Here is a 22901-nt window from a genome sequence, read left to right as displayed (position 1 = left end):
ATTATACGGTGATCTGCAGAATCACCGATAATGCGGACTCTATACCAGATTATGTGGTGACCTGCAGAATCACCAATAATACTAGTATAGCAGAGAATACAATAATGTGGTACTTGGTGCAACAGTAGTACTGATAGGCTTAGCTGTACCTCTCCAGAGGAGCTGGAGGGCCCTAACAGTACAGAGCCCCTCACCAGAGACAAGGGCCCTCTGGTGAGAGTAGAGAGGTCAGACTAATCGAGTTGGCAACAGAGAGGTAAGTATCGGTACAAAATCGTAAGGCAAAAGAGTAATCGGTAATCAGGCAAAAGGTTCAGCAACAGATAAGGCAGATAGGCAGAAGTACAGAGTCAGAAAGCAGGATCAGAGTCAGAGTTAGCCAAGAATCATACACAGGAAATCAAATACAATATAAGCAATGTCCTAGTCTTGGTGTAAAGTTCTTAGCATCAACACCAGGGATCTAATCTAAGGTCTGAGCGCTAACTCACGAGGTATTCACGACAGCAGACGAGGAGCAACTGACAAACAGCTCCTTATATGCTGGGAGTGCTTCTGCAGCGCCACCCAGCCGCCCAGCCAATCCGACAGCTAGCTGGAGTCAGCTGACCGACGAATCAGCTGACTCTCCATCTAGCTGCATAAAGGTCCTGCCGCCGGGCACGTGCACGCGTAGCCCGAGCCTTGTGTGCGGCCTAAGGACCTGTCCGTGACAGCGAGGCGGGGACCACCGCCGGCTGACATGCGGAGACTCTCCGCCGCGGCGGCATCCCCGCCGCCTGTTACACTGCCATGCTTATTTGCTTTCAAGCAATACCAATTGCCTGCCTTTGCTGCTGAGTCTTTGCCTCTGATACTTTTAGCCACAGACCCTGAACAAGCATGCAGCAGATCAGGTGTTTCTGACATTATTGTCAGACCTGACAAGATCAGCTTCATGCTTGTACCTTGTGTTATTCAGACACTACTGCAGCCAGATAGATCAGCAGGGCTGCCAGGAAACTGATATTATTTAAATGTAATTAAATGTGTAGGCCTCCATATTCGTTACACTTCAATTGTTCTTTAAGTCCTAAACTACCCATTGCATTAGTATCAGCAATAATTTTAGCTTCTCTTTGTAGAAGAAATGTAACCCTATCTCTATGTGGACTTTTTACAGTACACAGCTCAACTATCCTGAGGGCAGTGATATTCTTCCCCACCCCACTCCCCTCCCCCGCCAATGTACATTTCGCACAGGATCAATTCATCTGGGACAACCCTCTACGGAATAAACAGATATTTTGTGTCTCTGGAACCTTTTCTTCATCTCCCTGGTCGTCATCCCAATATAGAATCTCTGACAGATGCAAAAAATTGGATATACAACCTAACATGCAAGTGATAAATTCATCAATTTTGAAATACACAAATGGACAAGCTACACAGCCCCCACAAGGGTAATTACCCTTTGGTACATTACTTGTCAACCAATTGCTTTTCATTTTTTTTCTTAAACTCACTAGATATGACCATTATTCCAAAGTCATACATCTCCTGAAGGCCACCAATAGGGGGAGTTTAACTTTGTTCAGTAATAATAGGTCATCTTTCAACATGGGCCAAAACTTTGTGATAGTCTACTTGATTTTAGATGCCATCGGTGAATAATCAAATGTAAATATTGCTCTAGGAGCAGAGTTTAAATCAATCTGATCTCTAGTGTTCCTTTATAGTATCCAACAATGCCTCATTTTTTTCTCGAGTCCTTAAAGGCTTTATTGACCACTTCTCTGGGGTATCCTCTCTGGAGGAATCTACCCCTTAACTCTTCTGCCTGTCTCAGAGGTCCTCTTTCAGATTATTATGTTTCAATCTCATGAACTGACTAAAGGGAATCAATTTTTTCTTATGTTCTGGGTGGAAACTATCCCAATGTAATACTGCATTTGTAGCAGTTTGCTTATGATAACCCCTTGTGTAGTACCCCCTGGTGTGCAATTTCCACCCCCACATCCAAGAATGATACCTCCACCCCCCCCCCCCCCCCCCCCCAATACTCCTGTAAAGTTAAACTGCATGTTCACACTATTATCTTGGAGATACTCCAAAAATTCCCCGGTGAAAGACCAAATGAGGAGGACATCACTGGTATATCTGGACCACACCTTAATAGAACAGCGGAATGGGTTACTACTGTCCAGAACATAACACCTCTCCCATTCCGCTAAATGTAAATTGGCAAATGCAGGGGCCATACAAGTCCACGTATAAGTCCAAGTTGCTGTTCCAGACACTTGGTGCTACCAACTACTTTCAAATCTATATTCTAGAATAAAATGTAGACCCTCGCAGACGAACTGGAATTGTTCATTCTTCCATCACACCCTTTGAAGTAGGCCATCAACTGTCTGGACTCCCATCGTCTGCAGAATATGACTATACAAACTCCTCTGCATATATATATTTTTGCAGTCAATGGTAACTTTTTTCTACAGCCCCTGCCTGCCTATCTTTCTCCTTGTTGTAATCAGCGTTACTATGTAAATAGCGTAATGTGCATTACTGTAGCAACGCTGACATTACCTATGTACGGCCGGTCACACTAATTGCATAACCCGGGGTACATTGTTGGCGGTATTAACAGTAATATTGCCATGCGCTACCTGCACTACTACTGGTGGTTATGCCATCAAACCCAATGTCACACAATTTGGGGTCCCTGATAAGCACCTACCTGATAATGGTGGGGAATGTTATGGTCTTCCTGTAGACAATCCCAGGAATAAAGAGGGCCTGTACATCTGTCTGGTGGGTTTCTGTTACTGAATCCATCTGTGGGAAACACACACTGATGAATACATTTTCTCTATATGTTTATCAGATGATGGGGGGATCTAAGTGGACCCTTCATACTGTTCTCTCCTTTACAAGAAATTAAAGTCTTCTCTTACCAGTTGATGTGAAGGGCGGCTGATTCTCCATCATGCCGTTCTTGTAGAGGTCCTTGTGTTTTTCTATATACTGCCATTCCTGCATGGAGAAACATACAGTGACCTCCTCACACCTTATAGGAACCAAACTCACACAATGATACAGTCAACACATAACTTGTTGTTACTGGATAATGTCCCATATTTCAAAATACCACTTACCTCTCCTGTCAGCAGTTCCATCATCTTCCTAGTGATTTGCAGAATCTTTTGCTTGCAGTACCTGACAGATATCAGGGAGCGAGATGGGGGCACTGTGATGGTCACATGATCATTACACTTCGCTGGAGGAAAACTCTGTATGGAAAGACCAACATTAATGTCATATGACCGTCCCAGAAGCATCCACACCTCGAGGCAGGTATGTATTTTATTACCAGAGATAAAAGTTATGCTAGTTGACCTCCCAGAATCCTCCTAACCTCTCCAGTCAGCAGATAGACGATCTCCAGGGTAAGGTTGAATATCCTCTCAGTCAAGTGATTCTGGCCCACGTCCATCCTCAGTGGTGTGGTCATGTTATCAATACAAAATGCTGCTGCCTTTTGATAGATAATAAGGGAATAATAATTAAGGTTGTATAGTTGTCAGTGGTGAAACTACCAGTACAGGATTTCCACTCCCCATTGCTGTCACGTGTGGCTGGTAAGGCCATGCAGAGTACAGAAGGAAAGAATAAAGTTGGTTTGTAGCTACCTGTGCACTATACTTACAGCATGCTTCAGTCCTGTCCTCCTATCAGCTTCCTCTCCAGCTGGCCTTATCTCCTAATATCCCCCTCCAACTGTTAGTATTTCTGTAATGTTACAGCAGCACTGGTAGTGGTAGATAGATGAGGATATGAGCAGAGAAGACTGGGGCTAATGGAGGCAGAGAACTGGAGCACACTGTCACAGGTAGCTATAATCCAATGCAAATCCTTTCTTTTGCTACGCTGCATAGAGGTGGGGGAAGAGAGGGAACAATGCTGGCATTTGGCCACGGGTGTACTGGGAAAGAAGTACTGGGGCGGGGGACATTATATACTGGAGAATAATAGCAGGGCTGGGGGGGGGGGGGGGTGCCACAGGGGGACAAGGTTATACTGGGAAAGAATTGGCATTACTGGGTGGCATACCTCACAAATGTTTAAATCAGCAAAAAGGACACTACGCCCCGCCCCTGACACTCCTTTAGCCCTTTAGCCATACCCCAATTTTGAATGTGGTGCATCCTCTTTATACAGTTCCCTGGCGTATAGTGGTAACCCCTTCCTCTCCTATACAGTATCTGATGTCTACTGCTTCCACCCCGCCCTCCCCTGTACAGTTCTCTGGTACCTAGTGCTTCCCCTCTCCCTAACATAGCTTCCCTCAAGGTGTTTAATGCCCCCTTCCTAATATAGCTCCCCTGGTGGTGTTTAGTTGTCTCCCTCCCCAATATAACTCCCCTGGTGGTGATTAGTTGTCTCCCTCCCCAATATAGCTTCCCTGGTGGTGTCGGTGTCCCTCCCTATACAGTTCCCTGGTCTATAGTGGTAACTCCTTCCGCCCCTAAACAGTTCATGGTTTCTACTGATCCCTCCCTTCCTCCCCTATACACTTCTCTGGTGTCTAGGGATTTCCCCCACTACCCAAGATAGCTTCCCTGGTGGTGTTGAGTGACCTTACTTCCAAATATCACGTCTCTGATGGTGTTTATTGATCCCCCCCCCCCTTCCTAACATAACTTCCCTGGTGGTGTTAAGTGACCCTCCTTCGAAACGTCACTTCTCTGATGGCGTTTTTTGCCCCCCCCCCCCCCCCTTCCATGGCTATTCTGGGAATGTAACATGATTACTGGGGTGGGGGACATTACGGACAGGAGAATAATGGTAATGCTGGGGGACACCGGCAGGCATGATTATCCTGGCTGGACATGTTGCAGTGGTATCCAAAAAATCAATCAAGACAAAAACATTTGCATACTCAGCTGTTTATTGTACAAATGTGAAAGTTCCATAACGTACATACAGTTTTTGAAATTGTGAAGATATGCACAGAGGTTGGGTGGGTTTGAGGTTGGAGACACAGCTGAGCTGTTTCATATCCCCAAGGACGCTTGTTCACGTGCTTGTCTTGGCTCTGTGATGTGACTGAACGGAATAATTACTAGGAAGGTGAGATGACAACCATAATGTATGGTGCATGCAGGGGGACCACTAGGAAACTGGCACCCAAGTCACAATAGTTATATAAATGGCTCTTGTATGGCAATTACTCCAAGGTGGGGGTGATCAGGATAGTGGCAGGTGTCCTATGACCGCCTCTGTAGCAAAGTATGTCCACCCCGACCTCTGCTCTGCTCAATATATAACAAGAATGCCACAATTACCTCTTCAACAATGTCTCCTCTCCTTCAATCTCTTCCTGCTCTCACATCGCTTCCTGTCTTTGGCTCACTTTTTCCTGTCTGTGCTTTCCACCAGAGGCCATCTTGTGGTGAATAGGCTAACTGCAGCCTCTGTCTATGGAATCATCTGCACTCAGCCATCAACTATTATTTATTATTATTATTATTATTATTATTATTATTATTATTATTATTATTATTATTATTATTATTATTATTAATAATAATAATAATAATAACAATAATAATAATAATAATAATAATAATAATAATACATATTATTATTACTATTATTATTAGCAGCAGCATTAATAATATATCTCTCATTGGACTTCCAATTTCTGGTCAAGAGCCATTTCCCAAGTAATACAGACATCCCATAAACACTGTAGGTCACCGACACACAGAGATGTGTGTTGGCTGCACGGTTTGTGTTACCCGAGTATGGGGAGGATTTGCCTAATGGCAGGAGGCAGGATATGTTGGTTGTCCCATCTAGTGAATTGTAATACAGTTGTGGTCATCTACCTATTATTGTGCCTCGGTGGGAGTTTTTTTTTTTATAAAACTAAAGGTAAGAAGTAATGATCAAGCACCATACTAATGTATCAATCTGAAATTCAAGACTGAGATGTGTTAGGGATACAAAAACTATTCAAAAGGACAACAAAGGAAAGCTATCCCAAAAAAAGTCACCAACCAAGAGACAGGTATTATTCAAAAAGTATTTACATCCTTAATTAATTTACCAAACCAGGGCAGTTTCTAAGCAATAGAGCTCCCAGGGCGAGGTTCTATAAATTGTGCTCCCCGGTATTAGGTAGTCAGAGGTGGCCCACCGTAGTATTAGCCAGAGGAAGCCCCCACCAGCATAGGTAGCCACAGGAGCCCCCAATATTAGGAAGTCAGGTGCAGCCCTCCCAGAATAGGTAGCCACAACCAATCTTAAATATTTACTTTGCTCACAGTGTATTTGCCTTCAGAAGCCTCTAGTGGATGAGACCTGAATTGCAACTGTGGCATAGTCACAGGATTGGTGGGTGTTTGTCACATTGGTGTATACCATTGTCTGTATTATTATGTATCCCATGTGTTTTTACTTACATTGTACAGCACCACAGAATAAGTAATATGCTACATCATCCCAACACAAAGTTCTATGTAAAACACTGCTGAGTAAAAATACATTTTTTACACTTCAAAAAATTGTATTGTGCATGAGAGACATATAGATGGCTAGCCTGCAGCTTGATGTTAATGACATGATTGCCACCGAAACATCTAACACCAATTATCACAAACACTAAGCCAATGCAGCAGCACCGGATATTATGGCAGTTGTGTTGGCAGCAAGTGTCTGAGATAAATGAAGTAGCATGAATTGGCCTCCTTCTGGCATCAGTCTGTGACATCAGCTGTGGCAGGCTGGTAGTTGTCAGCAAATCACATTTAAAAAGGTGAAACATTTTACATTCACATACAGTCATGATTGACTGTATGTGAAGACACCACCACCAGCACCGAAGTGTCAGGCAAGAAATAACTTGAATGGTATGCTATGCCAATTGTGGGCCGATGTCAAGTCCCTTCACACAGAACTGTATGGGGTTACCACTGCCAAAGCATGCCTCATCATGGCTACTATCAAGAACAACAAAGGAACTTAGATAATCATGTGCCGATAATTTTAGTAATTGTCAGTGGATTAAGGTGTTTTAGGTGGTCACAGTTGATTTGTTTCGGCATCCATAAGATTCACCCACCTTGGCCAAGAGTGTGAGGTGTATGTAGCCTGGTGCTAGCATAACTGGTATTAGAGGAGACAATGTCTGCCTGTCAACTCTGTGTGGATCGTGGTGGGGTGAAATCTTCTCAATAAACACACTTGAAAGGGAACCTAACCTGAGAAGGATATGGACATTTCCTTTTAAAATAATGCCAGTTGCCTGATTCTCCTGCTGATCCTGTGTCTCTAATACTTTTAGCCTCAGCTCCTCCACAAGCATGCAGATCAGGTGCTCTGACTGAAGTTAGACTGGATTAGCTGCATGCTTGTTTCAGGTGTGTGATTCACCCACACCTGAAACAAGCATGCAGCCAGACTGCCAGGCAACTGGTATTGTTTAAAAGGAAACATCCATATCCCTCTCAGTTAAGGTTCCCTTTAAAAAGGTGTATTTCAACAGCTTCATCCTGAAGTGGAGTTGCCATCTGCCCCAGTGGCTGAATAATATACCAAAGGAGCAACACACTAGACTCGGGAGGAACTGGACAGACACCACCCAGTATGAAAGTGAAGCAAAAGTACTCACCCAAAGATTTTAAGAAAAAGGAGTATGCAGTGGATGCCCTTCAGGTTGTTAGTGAAGAGGTGAGGTCTGATGAAAGTGCTCAGCTGTTGGATGGAGGGTATGCACCACCATGCAAGGGTGGGTGCTCTTCATAACACAGTATAGTTCCCAGGCACATTATGTCAACAGATCCCTAAATAAGTATTGGTACCTCTTGAGTAGGGATGATCAAAGAGATGCAAATACTTTTATGTAAATGTATGCATTTTTTTATTGCAAATATATGCAGCTGCAAAATGGACCAATCAATTTAAACCTGGGTTTAAATTGATTGGTCCATTTTCAAACTGCATATACTTGCACAAAAATGAGCGTAAACTCGAAAGTATTTGCATCCGTTTGATCATTCCTACCCGTGAGTGAGGAAAAACTGTTGTCTGATGTCATACCCCCAGTCCCAAAGGTGTTTTTAAAAGGGCTGCCAATTTGGGTAATGCACTTGCACCCACTGAAAGACCCCCAAGTTCTTCTCGACCAAGCCTCAACAGCTGTCTCAATCAAGACATGAGGGTTTCCTTCATGTAGTTGGTGCAAGAATAATATTGATTCTTGAATGTGTATCTACAGCTAATAACCATACCAGCAAAATAAATTCCATTATTACATGTTACACTTGTGGGGTGATATATTGTATAACGTGTCCATTTCCTAGAGGACAGTCTAGAAGAGCATACTGTACATGTCAAACTCCAGCCCGCGGGCCAAAACTGGCCCTCAGAGCCATTCAATTTGTCCCTCAAGTGGTTTACCCACCTTGCATTATGTTTGGCCCACTCTAGACCACCAGGTAAGATGTATTATAGGTGAAGCCCTAGAACACTAGGGAATCCATATGGGGGGGGGGGGGGTAGGGGGAAAGCACTAAACACTAGGGAACAGTATAGGGGAGGGAGGACCACTAGACACCAGGGAACTGTATAAGGTTTGGAGGGGGGCATTAGACACCTGGGAACTTTATAAGGAAGGAAGGTGGCCAGTAGACATTGAGGTTGGCCCGCGACTAGGTCCCAGTGTACAATTTTGGTCCACACTGTATTTGAGTTTGACAGCCCTGGTCTAGAGGAAAGCCTCGGTCAGGGGTTACTGATGGATGCGAGTTAGTGATTCGATGATTACAGTTGCAGCATCTTTAGTCTGAGGGCAGCCAGGGAACAATTAGATGATGGGGAAGGCTGCTGACATGTATGAATTAGTGGCTGTGTGACTGCAGCATCTACAGCCGAAAGGCAGTCTGAGTCATATCAGATCATGCTGAGGGCCTTTTCACACCGGGCCAGTGCAATGCGGTATTTTTACCGCACCCCACCGCCAGGCAGTGAAAGTCTATGGAGACTTTCATACTGCCATGGTATGACGCAATGCAATGGAAGTGACGTTTTGGCCGTATCCCGGGCGCTAGGTCAAAACTACATTAAAAGCGCATACTTGCATCGCTCTGCGTCGGACCAGAAATCCTGTTATTCCATGGCGACACTGGGATTTTAAAAATGTTGCCATTGCGATATTTTAATAATACACTTCCATGCACTTCCACATACCTGAAGAAGGAAGTGAACGCAAACGAATGTCACTTCCTGCTTGGCTTGTGGCCAGACAGCGAAAACCGCGTATTTAACGCGGTGTTCCCTGAAGCCCTGTTTCTGGTGGTGGGAGTGACGCACCGCATCGCTGACACCAGTTTGCAGTGTGACATTGGTTCTTTTTAGACGTGTATGTTGTGCTTTACCAACACAAGGGCAGCATCCTATCCCCCTGCGCGGTCATATCTCACAGTGTGACCCCTGCTGCTTCCGGTTTCTGTGATTCAGCTTTGCAGTCTGGGCAGTGTAAAGGTCAGCAATAGCATTTGGTATTTTGTGGCAGAATCTTGTGGAGTGGATGGGGAACAAGCCCGTATCTGTCCAAGTTGCTGTAGGAATATGTAAATGTATGCAGTGAGCATGGACCAATAATATCACATCTTCACTTTATTAGGTCGATTGCAAGCTGCATACATTAACACAAAAAATTTACATACATTTACTGTATTTTACATAAACTTAGAATTATTTGCATCCCATAGACCATCATCAGTACCAGACTACAGACTTGCAATCTTACAGAGTGCTTAAGCTACAAACAATGAGTTTAGAATGGCCCAGTGAATTGGGCCATTTAGAGACATCCCATAACTCAACACCACCTGATGTGTACACAGTGACATGTTTATTATAGTTCATGGAAAGACAAAGAAAGTGCTGAATACAGATACAATAAGAGTAATATATAGCTGGGTATGTTTCCTTCTGTTATATATTTAAATGGGCCCCACCTTGCTATACAGAACTTTCCTGGAATCCCACATTCTTATTTTCTATTTAAGGGGTTCAATTCTGACTCAATTGTGCACAGTAGCCACATCAGTGTGACATAACATTTAGTTTCCAACTAAAACAAATTACTTTCTTTTCTGCATTCTCTTGTTATCAGGAGTGTTTGTTCAGGCAGATAGAAGTGTTTGGTCTTTATTTACTATTCATGGGGTTAATTCTCTAGACAACAGTAATATTACCGTACACACATAACTGCATGCTGCGTTTTTTCCTCCGTTTTTCTGTTGATTGCATTCAGGGAAAATCGGAAACGGAATCGCAAAACGGATTTGCAGTGTGCAGGGAGCCTTACTGTTAGTAAAACGTGTTACACTTAGTAACACACATTACCAGAGCAACAGTCACACTACTTGAGTACTACAGGTCACGCTAATCATGTAACTCATGGTACTTGCAAGCGGAAGTTAGGGTAACATTGCCATGTGCTACGTGAGCACAGTAATATTACTGATAGAGAATTAACCAAAAGGAGAACTGTAGCTGCATGCAACAGTATATCCCTCTTCATTTGCATAGCTAAAGCACCTGGTTTATAAACCCTTGCAATGGAAAATATAAAAAGTGAACACAGGAAAGTTCTAACTAGGCTTAGTACTATATGTATCCTTGTTTATCTCATCATGTCACTTCAGTCTTAAAGGGAACCTTAACTGAGAGGGATATGGATGTTTTCTTGTAAACAATTCCAGTTGCCTGGCAGTCCTGCTGATCTCTTTGACTGCAGTAGTGGCTGAATCACACACCTGAAACAAGCATGCAGCTAATCCAGTCTGACTTCAGCCAGAGCACCTGATCTGCATGCTTGTTGATGGGCTGTGGCCAAAAGTATTAGAGACACAGGAGCAGCAGGAGAGTCAGGCAACTGGTATTATTTTAAAAGGAAAAATCCATATCCTTCTCAGTTTTGGTTCCCTTCAAAGTTTACACAAACCAATGCAATGATTAATTGTGTAATCCTGTGTAAATATGCTTTTGCTTTCATTTGCACTTGGCAATTAATAAAAAAAAAAACACTGTAAAAGAACACTTATGCCCAAAACATCTCCTACACTCACCACATGAATAAGGCTTCTCAACAGTATGAGACATAAATGAAAAAAAAGTACTTGGGAAAATTGTGTAGGGCACCGCGTGGTGCCCAAATTACCTGTCTCGAGTATGAGATCTTCTATGTTTGATAAGGTTTGATTTATGCCCAAAACATTTCCCACATTCAACACATGAGTGGGGCTTCTCACCAGTGTGAGATCTCTCATGCATGACCAGGCTTGCTTTATACCCAAAACGTTCCCCACACATCGAACAAGAATAGGGCTTCTCACCAGTGTGAGATCTCTCATGTATGATAAGGTTTGATTTCTGTACAAAACATTTTCCACACTCAGCACATGAAAAAGGCTTCTCACCAGTGTGGGATCTCTCATGCGTGATAAGAACCGATTTATGCCCAAAACATTTCCCACACTCTGCACATGGAAAGGGCTTCTCACCAGTGTGTGATCTCTGATGTACGGCAAGCTGTGATTTCCAAACAAAACATTTCCCACACTCAGAACATGAATGGGGCTTCTCACCAGTGTGAGATCTCATATGTCTGTTAAGATTTGATTTCCAAACAAAACATTTCCCACACATGGAACAGGAAAAAGATCCTTGAACAAGGGGAGAGCTGTGCTGAATATGATGCCCCTCACGGTTAGACAGGTGAGGGAAATCTTGGGGAAAATATGTGGTAACCAGGATATCTGCAGGAGACTCTTGTCCAGTGACATCATCATCTGTTGAACAGTCTGTGACTGCAGAGAGACGAGTCTTCGAGAGGTTCCTGATGCCGGGACTCTGCGCTGCAAATAGAGATACATCATCACTTAGAGGAGGAACAATTATCATTAGAGATGTTCAGCGAGCTGCTGATAATTCTATGTTGATGCACAGTTTATACATACTGGAAATGGACCAAAGTCAGCGACTGCATAACTTTGCATATACAATAGAGTCCTGGTTATTTGGAACTCAACTAACCAGCAGTCTCAACTAACCAGCACAAATCACCAGCAGTACTCACAGTGGTGAAGGCCAAACCCTTAGGCTGTTTGTGGACTCTGCTGTGCTTATAGACTGGGTGCCTTGGCTCTTTTAAGGCTAATATACTTTCAATTAATGTATTCTAACATTTAATACAGAGTTCATGGTATGTATATACAGTAGGGTATAGTACTGTATTAGCTAGGCCCAGGGCTGTGGAGTCTGAGAATTTTCTGGGTACCTGGAGTCGGAGTCGATGGTTTTATAAAAACTGAGAAGTTGGATTTGGATGATTTTTTGTAGACTTCACAGCCCTGCCTAGGCCTATTTTCTATCGAGTTTGATTCACAAAACTGTGCTAAATCTACCATGAACACACAGCGCGGGTTAATAATACCATATACACACAGCGAGTGGTCCTGTTAGCATAGCGTGCGCTTTTAACTGCTGGGCGATGCGCTCCTAATGCAACTGCAGTGCTTCATTAGCACGGCTGCTACTACGGTAATTACTGTAGAAGTGGCCGCGCTAGTGGAGTATCGCGGTCACGCTACGAGTGCATCACGTGGCAGTTAAGAGTGCACGCTATGCTGATAGGACCAGTGCTGTGTGTGTGCGCCAAATTAAGCGTTGTTTTATGAATCAAGCTCATTGAGTCTCATTCAACCAAAAATAACACTTATCCAGCATCAGCCAATCCCCCTTAGTGCCGGATAACCTAGACTGTAATTAGAATACAATTTGCACCATCTCAGAGTTATTAGCATATCACTGACCATCCCTAGTTATCAGCCTGAAAGAGAACTGCAGAAGGTTGTGCTCATTATCAGGGATGATCTTCCGAGTAGCTATGAGTTTGTAGCTACTGGGAATCGAAATGGTAATTATAGCAGCTGTGACCGCAGGAGACGGGGAGGGGGGGGGGGGGGGGGGGCAGTTAACTTACCCATACGTCCCTAAGATTCAATACGTCTCATTCACCACACACGCAAAGTGTTGGCCGCATTCCATGACTCACTACAGAACTTCCTGTTTTATGGCCGGAAGAAGGAAGTGCTGTAGTAAGTCATGGAACACGGCCAACACTTCACGTGTTGGCCGCATTGGGATCCCAAACCTCAAGTAATCTTTTTTTTACATTGTCATTATGGCTTGTTGTGTGTAAAATTCTGCAGACAGAAGTTATTTTAACCACCCTGACGTTTGTTTAATTGCAACCATGCGGCCGCGGGTGGCGTTTTTTTTTTTTTTTTAAATGTGTCTTTGTTGGTTGCTAGCTACACTTTGCCCCCAAGTCCCCCAGCACTGTCCCCCTCCCTCCGCTCACCGCCGGTGATATTCACCTGGCCGCGATCCCGCAATGGCCGAAACATCCACCATAGCTTCAGGCGTTGCTATGGCGACGATCGACCATGACGTCTGACGTCATGCGCAGTTCCGATCGCCGACCATTGCAACCCCTGGAGGCTATGGAGAGGCTGCGCCGGCGCCGGCTATGTATAAAACAGCGCAGTCAGGGGGATCAGAGCAGGCCGGCGGCAATCGGAGGGGTGATGTAGCTAGCCAAGTGCTAGCTACACCCCCTACGAAAATGTGGTCTAAAAAGACCCTCCAGGGGCTGAGCAATCCACTGCGGCAGTATTGGACGAGCTGAGCTCATCCATACCGCTCAGGTGGTTAATCCATCTTGGAGTAAGCTGTGAATACTTTCTGGATGCACTGTATATACTACTAGATGCTTTCAATAATCAAATTGTAAAACTCTTAATGATGGTGACTCTGCAGGGAGGGAAGACCCCAGACAGATGCCACTTTATCATATACTGTTACCACTGCAGCTTTGTACACATACTATATGACTCTTTGCCAATGAGCACCGGCATTATCTAAAGCTATGACATCCCCTACTGTGACCAATCTGTCTACAGTAATGTATACTGACCATTAGCAGCTTATTACAAGCTACAGACACTAAGGGCTCGATTCAGTAAGCAGTGCTAACTGTTAGCACGCTTCTGAAAAGGCCATTATCACGCCTTAACTCAGTTTGGGCGTGTTAAAATCAGATCGCGCGCAAAGATCCGTGCGCAAAGTTTTGCGCGCGCACAAAGCAGTGCGTGCAAAGTGCCCATTCACATCTATGCGACGTTCCACGCGCACCACGCCGTCCGCGCGCAAAGTTTTGCGCACGGGTCTTTGCGCGCGATCTGATTTTAGAAACAGTGCTAACCTACATAGCACCCTGGTTAACACGCCTAAAGTCTTTAGGTGTGCTAAGTAGGTTAGCACCGTTTACTGAATCAAGCCCTAAGTCATCCCTACTGTGACCAATCTGTGTACAGTAATGTATAGTGACCATTATCAACTTATTACAGGTTGATAAAACTAAATCACCCCCATTATCAGCTTATTGCAGGCTACAGACACTAAAGGTACATACACGTGTCCAACTTTTTCAAACAACTTGTCATCCGACTTTTCGTTTGAATGACAAGTTGGACGTATGTTGGCACTGTTGAGCGTCTGATAACAACTGTTTTGCTTGATCCGCTCAGCCGATCTGTTGGACCAACTGTCGTTCAAATGACTGTTAGGTCCGTACATGTGTACAAACGACTTTTAGCCGTTTGTCCAACTAATAGACTTTCAAACAACAAGTCGTTTGACCAGTCATTTAATCTAGTTCATTGTTCTATCCAGTTCATTGTCCATTATCAAGCTGGTTAAACGCCATGTAAATTAACATATCAGCCGCTTTGTTGGTCAGTGTATACGTGACATCTAGATGACTTGTTGTTTGCACTTTAAGTAATTAAAATGACCAGTTTAAACGACAACCAGGCGTAAAGTTGGACGTGTGTACATACCTTAAGTCACCCCCTACTTAGACCAATCTTTGTACAGTAATGTACAGTAACCATTATCAGTTTGTTACAGGCCAGTAACACTTAAAGAGACTCCGTAACAAAAATTGCATCCTGTTTTTTATCATCCTACATGTTCCAAAAGCTATTCTAATGTGTTCTGGCTAACTGCAGCACTTTCTACTATGACAGTCTCTGTAATAAATCAATGTATCTTTCCCCTGTCAGACTTGTCGGCCTGTGTCTGGAAGGCTGCCAAGTTCTTCAGTGTTGTGGTTCTGCTATGAACTCACTCTTCCTGGCCCCTCTATGCACACTGCCTGTGTGTTATTTAGATAAGAGAGAAGAGAGAAGCTGCTCTAATCAGCTGGATAAATCGTCCTCTGAGCTGGCTGGGCTTTCACATACTGAGGAATTACAAACAAGGGCAAAGCTGTTTGCAGGAAGAAAAGAGCAGCCTGAAATTTCAGTGCATAGGGGAAAGAAACACACAAATGATCTCTTGAGATTCAAAAGGAATGCTGTATACAGCCTGCTTATGTATGGATGTATTTTCTATGTGTGGACATACTGTACATCAACCTACTTCCTGTTTTGGTGGCCATTTTGTTTGTTTACAAACAAACTTTTTAAAACTGTTTTTAACCACTTTTAATGCAGCGAGGAGCGGCGAAATTGTGACAGAGGGTAATAGGAGATGTCCCCTAACGCACTGGTATGTTTACTTTTGAGCGATTTTAACAATACAGATTCTCTTTAAGGCTAGTACACATGCTCTACTTAGGGAACGACGGGTTTGTCAGACCCTCCCGCTGGGCGGGCGTTCCAGCGACAGTAGTGCGTGTGTACAGTCTGTCAGGCAGACTGATAAGGCTGTTTCTGAACGATCCGCTCAGCGGGAGGGTCTGACGGACCCGTCTTTCTTTTTTGTAGTTCATGTGTACGCACCTATAGTCAACCCTACTATAAATAATCTGTGTACGGCAATGTACAATGATCATTATCAGCTTATTACAGGCTGGTAACACTGTGTGTCATGCGACTGCACTGTATAACATCAAAATACTTGGATGACTGAAGTTTTACCACGTACATAATGTTATGATAAATCCTTACAGGCAGACTGTGCAGTCATATTACACACCACACCTCATATTACCCCCCTTATTGGATGCATGTGAACATATTTGTTAGTTCAAGTCTTTTGAATATCTATCATTTATCATTCACCAGTGCTCATTGCTGTAATGTCTTCCTTCTTCTGTGCTCTCGTCAGGTCATCTTCCTCTGCAGACTGCTGATCACTCCTCACATATGTCACTTCTTCTTCCTCTTTCATTGTCCTTATCATGTCATCCTCCTCCATAGATTGCTGATCACTCCTCATATACCTCTTTTTTTCTTCCTCTTTACTTGTCCTCATCATGTCACCCTCCTCTGTAAACTGTTGATCACTCCTCATATATGTCTCTTCTTCTTCCACTTTAGCCACAGCATTTACATGCATCAGTTCTCCCCCCTAAGTGCACAAAATAAGAGATAATTTAAATTGTGAACACAGATAACAGCATACACAGAAGGAAACAATGTCACAGAGTTTGGGGTCTCTGATGATCCTCAGTCCCACCTACCTGATAATGATGGGGAATGGTGTGACCTTCCTGTGGACAATCCCAGGAATAAAAAGGACCTGCACATCTGTCTGGTGGGTTTCTGTATACATCTGTAGGAAACACACACAAACTGACTAAATACACGGGGGTAGATTCATTATTGTTACCGCACTGTAACAATGCGGGTTAAATGCTGTCATGCGTGCTATTGAAGCAGCGTAACTTAGTTATACCTCATGCATGCTACATGTACCAGTGGCAGCATAGCATGCGTACCTAAGCAACGGCCGATGCTTTCATTAGCACCCCGTAGTGGCGTATCGCTACCGGGAAACTTCACTAGCGTGGTGGCTACTATGTAGTAGCGGCTGCGCTAGCGAAGCATTGCTGTTGCGATGTGTCACTACTGTGCAGCTATTGAAAGCATCTGCCATTGCTTAGGTACGCACGCTTCACTGCCACTAGTGCACGTAGTATGCATGAGGGATAACTAAGTTACGCTGCTTCAATAGCGCATGAAACAGCAGTTAACTTGCACTGTTACAGCGCAGTAACAATAATGAATCTACCTCATTGTTTCTATGTGTTTATCGGATGATGGGGGTATGTAGGGGGATCCTCCATACTGCTCTCTCCTTTACAAAGAAATAAAAAAAAAGTCTCCTCTTACTCGGTGATGTGAGGGGCGGCTGATTCTCCATCATGGTGTTCTTGCAGATGTCCTTGTGTCCTTCTAAAGACTGCAACTCCTGCATGGAGAAATAGTTGGTGACATCCTGACACCTTATAGGAACCTGACACAAACCATGATACAGTCACCACCCAGACCCATCCTTTGTTGCTACTGGATATTGGGCTTAAAGGACTTCCGAGGCCAAAACGAAGAAAATTACACTTTACCTTTTTCTTAGCAGAATCCACGGAGGACGCCCTGCGCGTCCTCCGCTCCGGTCCGCCGTCAATGTAGGCCTTTCCGTTCCCCCAGGGCTTGCCCCGACCCCTCCGAATGGGTCGCATCGATGCCACCCCTAAGATGGCAGCCGCCTTGATCTGCGGCTGCGCAGTACCCTTTCCCGCGGTTGCGACTGCGCAGCCTTTAGCCCGCCTCCCGCCGCGTAGTGGGTCCTGGCATCCTCCTGAAGCATACGTCGGGCGCGGCGGGAGGCGGGCTAAAGGCTGCGCAGTCGCAATCGCGGCAAAGCGTACTGCGCAGCCGCGGATCAAGGCGGCAGCCATCTTAGGAGTGGCATCGATGCGACCCGTTCGGTGAGGTCGGGGCAAGCCCTGGGGGAACGGAAAGGCCTACATTGACAGCGGAGCGGAGGACGCACAGGGCGTCCTCCGTGGATTCTGCTAAGAAAAAGGTAAAGTGTAATTTTCTTCATTTTGGCCTCGGAAGTCCTTTAATGTGAGGGAGTGCTTGTTAAAAAAGAAGGAGCGTCCGCTATGCATGGCTTACATAGCACTGTGCATTGTTATGTAAGGAGCATGCCTTACTCAGTTACGTACATTGCTTACATAGCAACGTGCGTAACTTTAAATGCAGGTGGTCCTGTAAAGTATTAGTAAATCAAAACCCATGTTCCATAATTCCCAGAACTGCTCACCTCTCCTGTCAGCAGCACCAGCATCTTCCTGGTGATTTCCAGAATCTTCTCCTTGTTGTGTCTCTCAGACATCAGGGAGTGAGGTGGGGACAACGTGATGGTCACATGATCACCAGACTTCACTGGAGGAAAACTCTGTATTTAAAGAAGAAAACAGAAATGTCACAGTGCATCCCATTATGCTACTCATTTCTCTGGTCAGGTGTGTTCTATTAATAGAGATGAGTGATGCCATATCGCATTATGTGACCTCCCAGAGTTCTCCTCACCTCTCCAGTCAGCAGACAGATGATCTCAAGGGTGAAGTTGAATATCCTCTCCAGCATGTGACTCTCGTCCTTATCCATCCTCAGTGATGTAGTCATGAGATCCTTACTGTATGCTCCTGTCTTTTGATAGATAATATGGGGAGGATAATATAAGTTGTACAGTTGTACTACCACTCATTGCTGTCACTTGTGGGCGGTAGTTTTTTTTTATAGCTACCTGTGCACTATACTATGTGCACTATACTCACAGCATGGTGCAGTCCTATACTCCAGTCTCCTTCCTCTCCAGCTGGCCTCCTCTCCTCACATCCACCTCCCCCTGTTAGCATTCCTGTGATGTTACAGCAGTGCTGGTGGTGGCAGATACAGTGGCTTGCTAACGTATTCGGCCCCCTTGAAGTTTTCCACATTTTGTCACATTACTGCCACAAACATGAACCAATTTTATTGGAATTCCACGTGAAAGACCAATACAAAGTGGTGTACATGTGAGAAGTGGAACGAAAATCATACATAATTCCAAACATTTTTTACAAATAAATAACTGCAAAGTGAGGTGTGCGTAATTATTCGGCCTCCTGAGTCAATACTTTGTAGAACCACCTTTTGCTGCAGTTACAGCTGCCAGTCTTTTAGGGTGTGTCTCTACCAGCTTTTCACATCTAGAGACTGAAATCCTTGCCGATTCTTCTTAGCAAAACCACTCCAGCTCAGTCAGATTAGATGGACAGCGTTTGTGAACAGCAGTTTTTAGATCTTGCCACAGATTGGATTTAGATCTGGACTTTGACTGGGCCATTCTAACACATGGATATGTTTTGTTTTAACCATTCCATTGTTGCCCTGGCTTCAAGGGGGCCGAATACTTTTGCAAGCGACTGTAGATGAGTATGAGGAGAGGCAGAGACTGAGGCTAATGGGAGCAAAGGACTAGTACAGACTGTGACAGGTAGCTATAAACCAATGTAAATCCTTCCATTTACTACTCTGCTTAGAGGTGGGAGGAGGGAGCAATAAAGGAGTGTGGACATAGCTGTACTGGGAGAGAAAACGGATTACGGAGGGGGGAGGGGGGGGATGATAGGAAGTGCATACTGGAGGATAATGTAATTGCTGGGGTACAAAAAAAGGACATGGCTATACCGGAAGAGACATGGCCTTATTGGAGTGGGCAGGAAATGTATCCTGGAGGATAATGGCAATTCTGGGGAATGGGGAGAGGCTGGCTGTATGTAACAATCGTGGCGGCAGCTGCGGCGAACAGCACCGCCGCCGCAGCTGTCTCCATCTTCCTGCCCTGCAGCGGTTCCGTGCCTTGGGCGTCTAGCACGTCGAGGACGGGACTCTCGGTCGCACATAAGGCCGCATTGACGCGTGCGCAAGCGCACACCGTCATGACCTTTATGCGGCCAGGAGATGTGTCAGCTGACCTGCGGGTCGGCTGACGTCTCGCCGTTCGCCCGCAGTTGTTGATTGGCTGGCAGCAGGGGGGCGTGCCTCAGGATCTCCTCGGGCTCTTAAGCCCGGAGGAGTCAATCCTTCTCTGTCTGCTGTCGTGAATACTCTTGTGTTAGCGCTCAGACCTTAGACTAGTGCCCGGTGTTGAAACCAAGGACTTCACACCAAGGCTAGGAGATTGTTTACTATATGCTTTACCTGTGTATGACTCTGGCTAAAACTCTGACTTTGCATTCGCTCACTGATTCTGTACTTCTGCCTATCTGCCTATAGTTGCTGAACCTCTGCCTGATTACCGATTATTCTTCTGCCTTACGATTCTGTACTGATACTTACCTCTCTGTTGCCGAACCTTGCCTGTCTGACCATTCTACTCACCAGTGGGCCCTAGCCACTGGTGAGGTGCTCTATACCCGCCAGCTCCATTGGTCGGGTGTTGCCTAGTGACCGATAGTACCTTCCCAGCTCCTCTGGGAAGGTTCAGCCAAATCTATTAAGTCACCTATTAGTCCAGCATTACTATTTTCTGTACTCTCTCTGTTGGGACCTTCTCCAGCTCCTCTGGGAAGGTTTAAATCAAATCTTACAGGCAGCGTACCGATAGTTCCTTACCAGCTCCCCTGGTAAGGTCGCGTAAAACTATTAAAGTTATGATTGCACCAATCACGGGTCACTACTCACACCGTCTGTGTTAGCTATACTGGCATTATTGGTGATTCTGCAGATCACCTAAAAATCTGGTATAGTGTCTGTATTATTGGTGATTTTGCAGATCACCATATAGTCAGAGGTCTGAGTTATAACACCCAACCGTTCCAGAACAGCAGACCATACATACAATGGATGCACTGGTCAGTCGTGTGGACGATTTATTGACTGCTGTCAACAGACTGTCTCTCAAGGTCAGCACTCAACAAACGCAGATTTCCCAGCTGTCTGAGGTCATTCCAGTACAGACGGTACCATTGTCATCCCCTTTAAGTCTGGAACCCAGACTCCCTCTCCCCAAGAGATTTTCTGGGCAAAAAAACGATTTTTTTGAATTTCAAAAATCGGTGTCTTTCGCACTTTGAATTATGTCCTATAGCTTCAGGGTCAGAGCAACAGAGAGTCATTTTACTTAAGACGTTTTTATTAGGGGATTCCCAGTCGTGGGCTTATAGTCTCCCCAATAATCATGAAGCTTTGGCATCTGTGCAAGATTTTTTCAAAGCCATGGCAGTTATATATGGTGATCCCGATTTAGCTTTAACGTCTGAGCGGAAGCTTAAGACCCTTCGACAAAACCATAACACTGTAGAGGTATATGCAGCAGAGTTTAGAAGGTGGGCAGTGACGACCAGATGGGGGCAGCATGAGTTACTTGATTGTTTTTTATCAGGTTTATCTGATACTGTGGCTGATTTGATGTTAGGCCATCCCGAACCTAGGTCCCTCAATGAAGCTATAGCATTAGCGATTAAAATTAACCATCGAGTTCGATTTCAGAGACGAGCTCGGGGTAAACCCAGGGAGTCCAGGGAAATCCCGTCTCCTTTACGCAGTAATTTGGGATTTTCGGCGCAAATCCCGACTTTCGGGCCTGAGAAACACTGGGAACCGGGTTCCCCAACAGAACCTGATTGTAAGAAAACGTGGAAAAGCCGCCGCGAGTACTCAGAGTAAGGCGGCTGGTTCCGCGTCCAACGTGGCAGCTTGCGCGCATGGGCCTGCATCCACTGGCCTGACGGAGAGCGGAGAGGCCGCCGCATGCCCAGTGAACAAGGCAGCGGATTCCGCGTCCGACGCGGCGGTTTGCACGCATGGGCCTGCCACTGGCAGTATGGCTGAACGCGGGGAGACCGCCGCATGCTCTGACAGCGGTGCGGCTGGCCCCGCGTTCAAACCAGCAGATACATTACAACACATGTCTGGTGTGGCTGGGACTGATGGTCCACACAGGTTCAGAAGGACGCGCGCGCGCGCTGAGAGGCAGAGCCTTTATGACAGTCAGAAGGGTGTCAGCTGATCTAGCCGATCAGCTGACAATTCTCTCAGGTTTCATTGGTCCAGCACTTAGGGGAGGCACCGGAGAGCGCTTGTGTATATATACTGGGTGCTGGTCATTTCTCTGGTGTCTGGCGTTGCGATCACTACGTGGTAGCACTCAAACCTTGTCAGTATCTGTGATATTTTCTGTGTTATTACTTCAGGCTAGTTCCAGGGTGTTGATGATCAAGGAACTCACACCCAAGACTAGGGAACTGTATTACCATTCTGTTATTACTTCAGACTAGTTCCAGGGTGTTGATGATCAAGGAACTCACACCCAAGACTAGGGAACTGTATTACCATTCTGTTATACTTCAGACTAGTTCCAGGGTGTTGATGATCAAGGAACTCACACCCAAGACTAGGGAACTGTATTATCACTCAGTTATATATCAGACTAGTTCCAGGGTGTTGATGATCACGGAGCTCACACCTAAGACTAGGCATTGTTATTATCTGTTATGACTTTCTGCTTTCCTGACCACTCTCTTGATCTCTGATTTGGTACTTCGCTTTATCTGATACTCTGTTGCTGAACCCTGCTTGTCTTAAGATTCCGAATCTGTCTCCTGTCTCTGTCTCTGTATCTGATCTGTCTGTCTGTTGCCGACCTGGCCTGTCCGACCTCGAGAACTATCTTCCCTGTTTGGAGATAGTTCACAGACCTGTCAGTGACACTTCACCATTGGTGTCACTCACTCTCTGGTCCTTCCCACTCTCAGCCTGGCTCCGCCCCTTGGGGAGCATCAGACCATTGGAAGGAACCTGTTCTCTGAGCAGTATCTCTTACTGCCTTGCACCCTCTATACAGGTGCTCTCCTCAAAGTATTACTGTTGCACCAAACACTCATATTACTCAGGTGTCCAGAGGTTAGAAATATATCTGATTATCGGTGATACTGCAGATCATCAATAATCGGGTATATAGCTGTATTTTCGGTAATACTGCAGATCACCGATGATCAG

At 45.1% G+C, this 22901-nt stretch overlaps 1 protein-coding gene across 1 annotated transcript in view; it reads right to left on the bottom strand.

Annotated features, from left to right (window-relative positions):
* LOC137536809 (uncharacterized) overlaps nucleotides 1-22901 on the bottom strand; it is a 245257-nt gene that overhangs the window by 154976 nt on the left and 67380 nt on the right. The window contains 11 exon segments of the mRNA XM_068259008.1: nucleotides 2720-2817; nucleotides 2937-3015; nucleotides 3138-3272; nucleotides 3398-3517; nucleotides 9235-9394; nucleotides 11216-11912; nucleotides 16188-16476; nucleotides 16589-16680; nucleotides 17241-17319; nucleotides 18178-18312; nucleotides 18447-18566. Coding sequence (XP_068115109.1) covers nucleotides 2720-2817; nucleotides 2937-3015; nucleotides 3138-3272; nucleotides 3398-3517; nucleotides 9235-9394; nucleotides 11216-11912; nucleotides 16188-16476; nucleotides 16589-16680; nucleotides 17241-17319; nucleotides 18178-18312; nucleotides 18447-18566 — 2004 coding nt within the window.

The sequence above is a fragment of the Hyperolius riggenbachi genome, chromosome 10 (assembly GCF_040937935.1).
Source record: "Hyperolius riggenbachi isolate aHypRig1 chromosome 10, aHypRig1.pri, whole genome shotgun sequence".
NCBI lineage: Eukaryota > Metazoa > Chordata > Amphibia > Anura > Hyperoliidae > Hyperolius > Hyperolius riggenbachi.
Note: the sequence above shows the minus strand (reverse complement) of the source record. Positions and strands in the feature narration are given on the sequence as shown.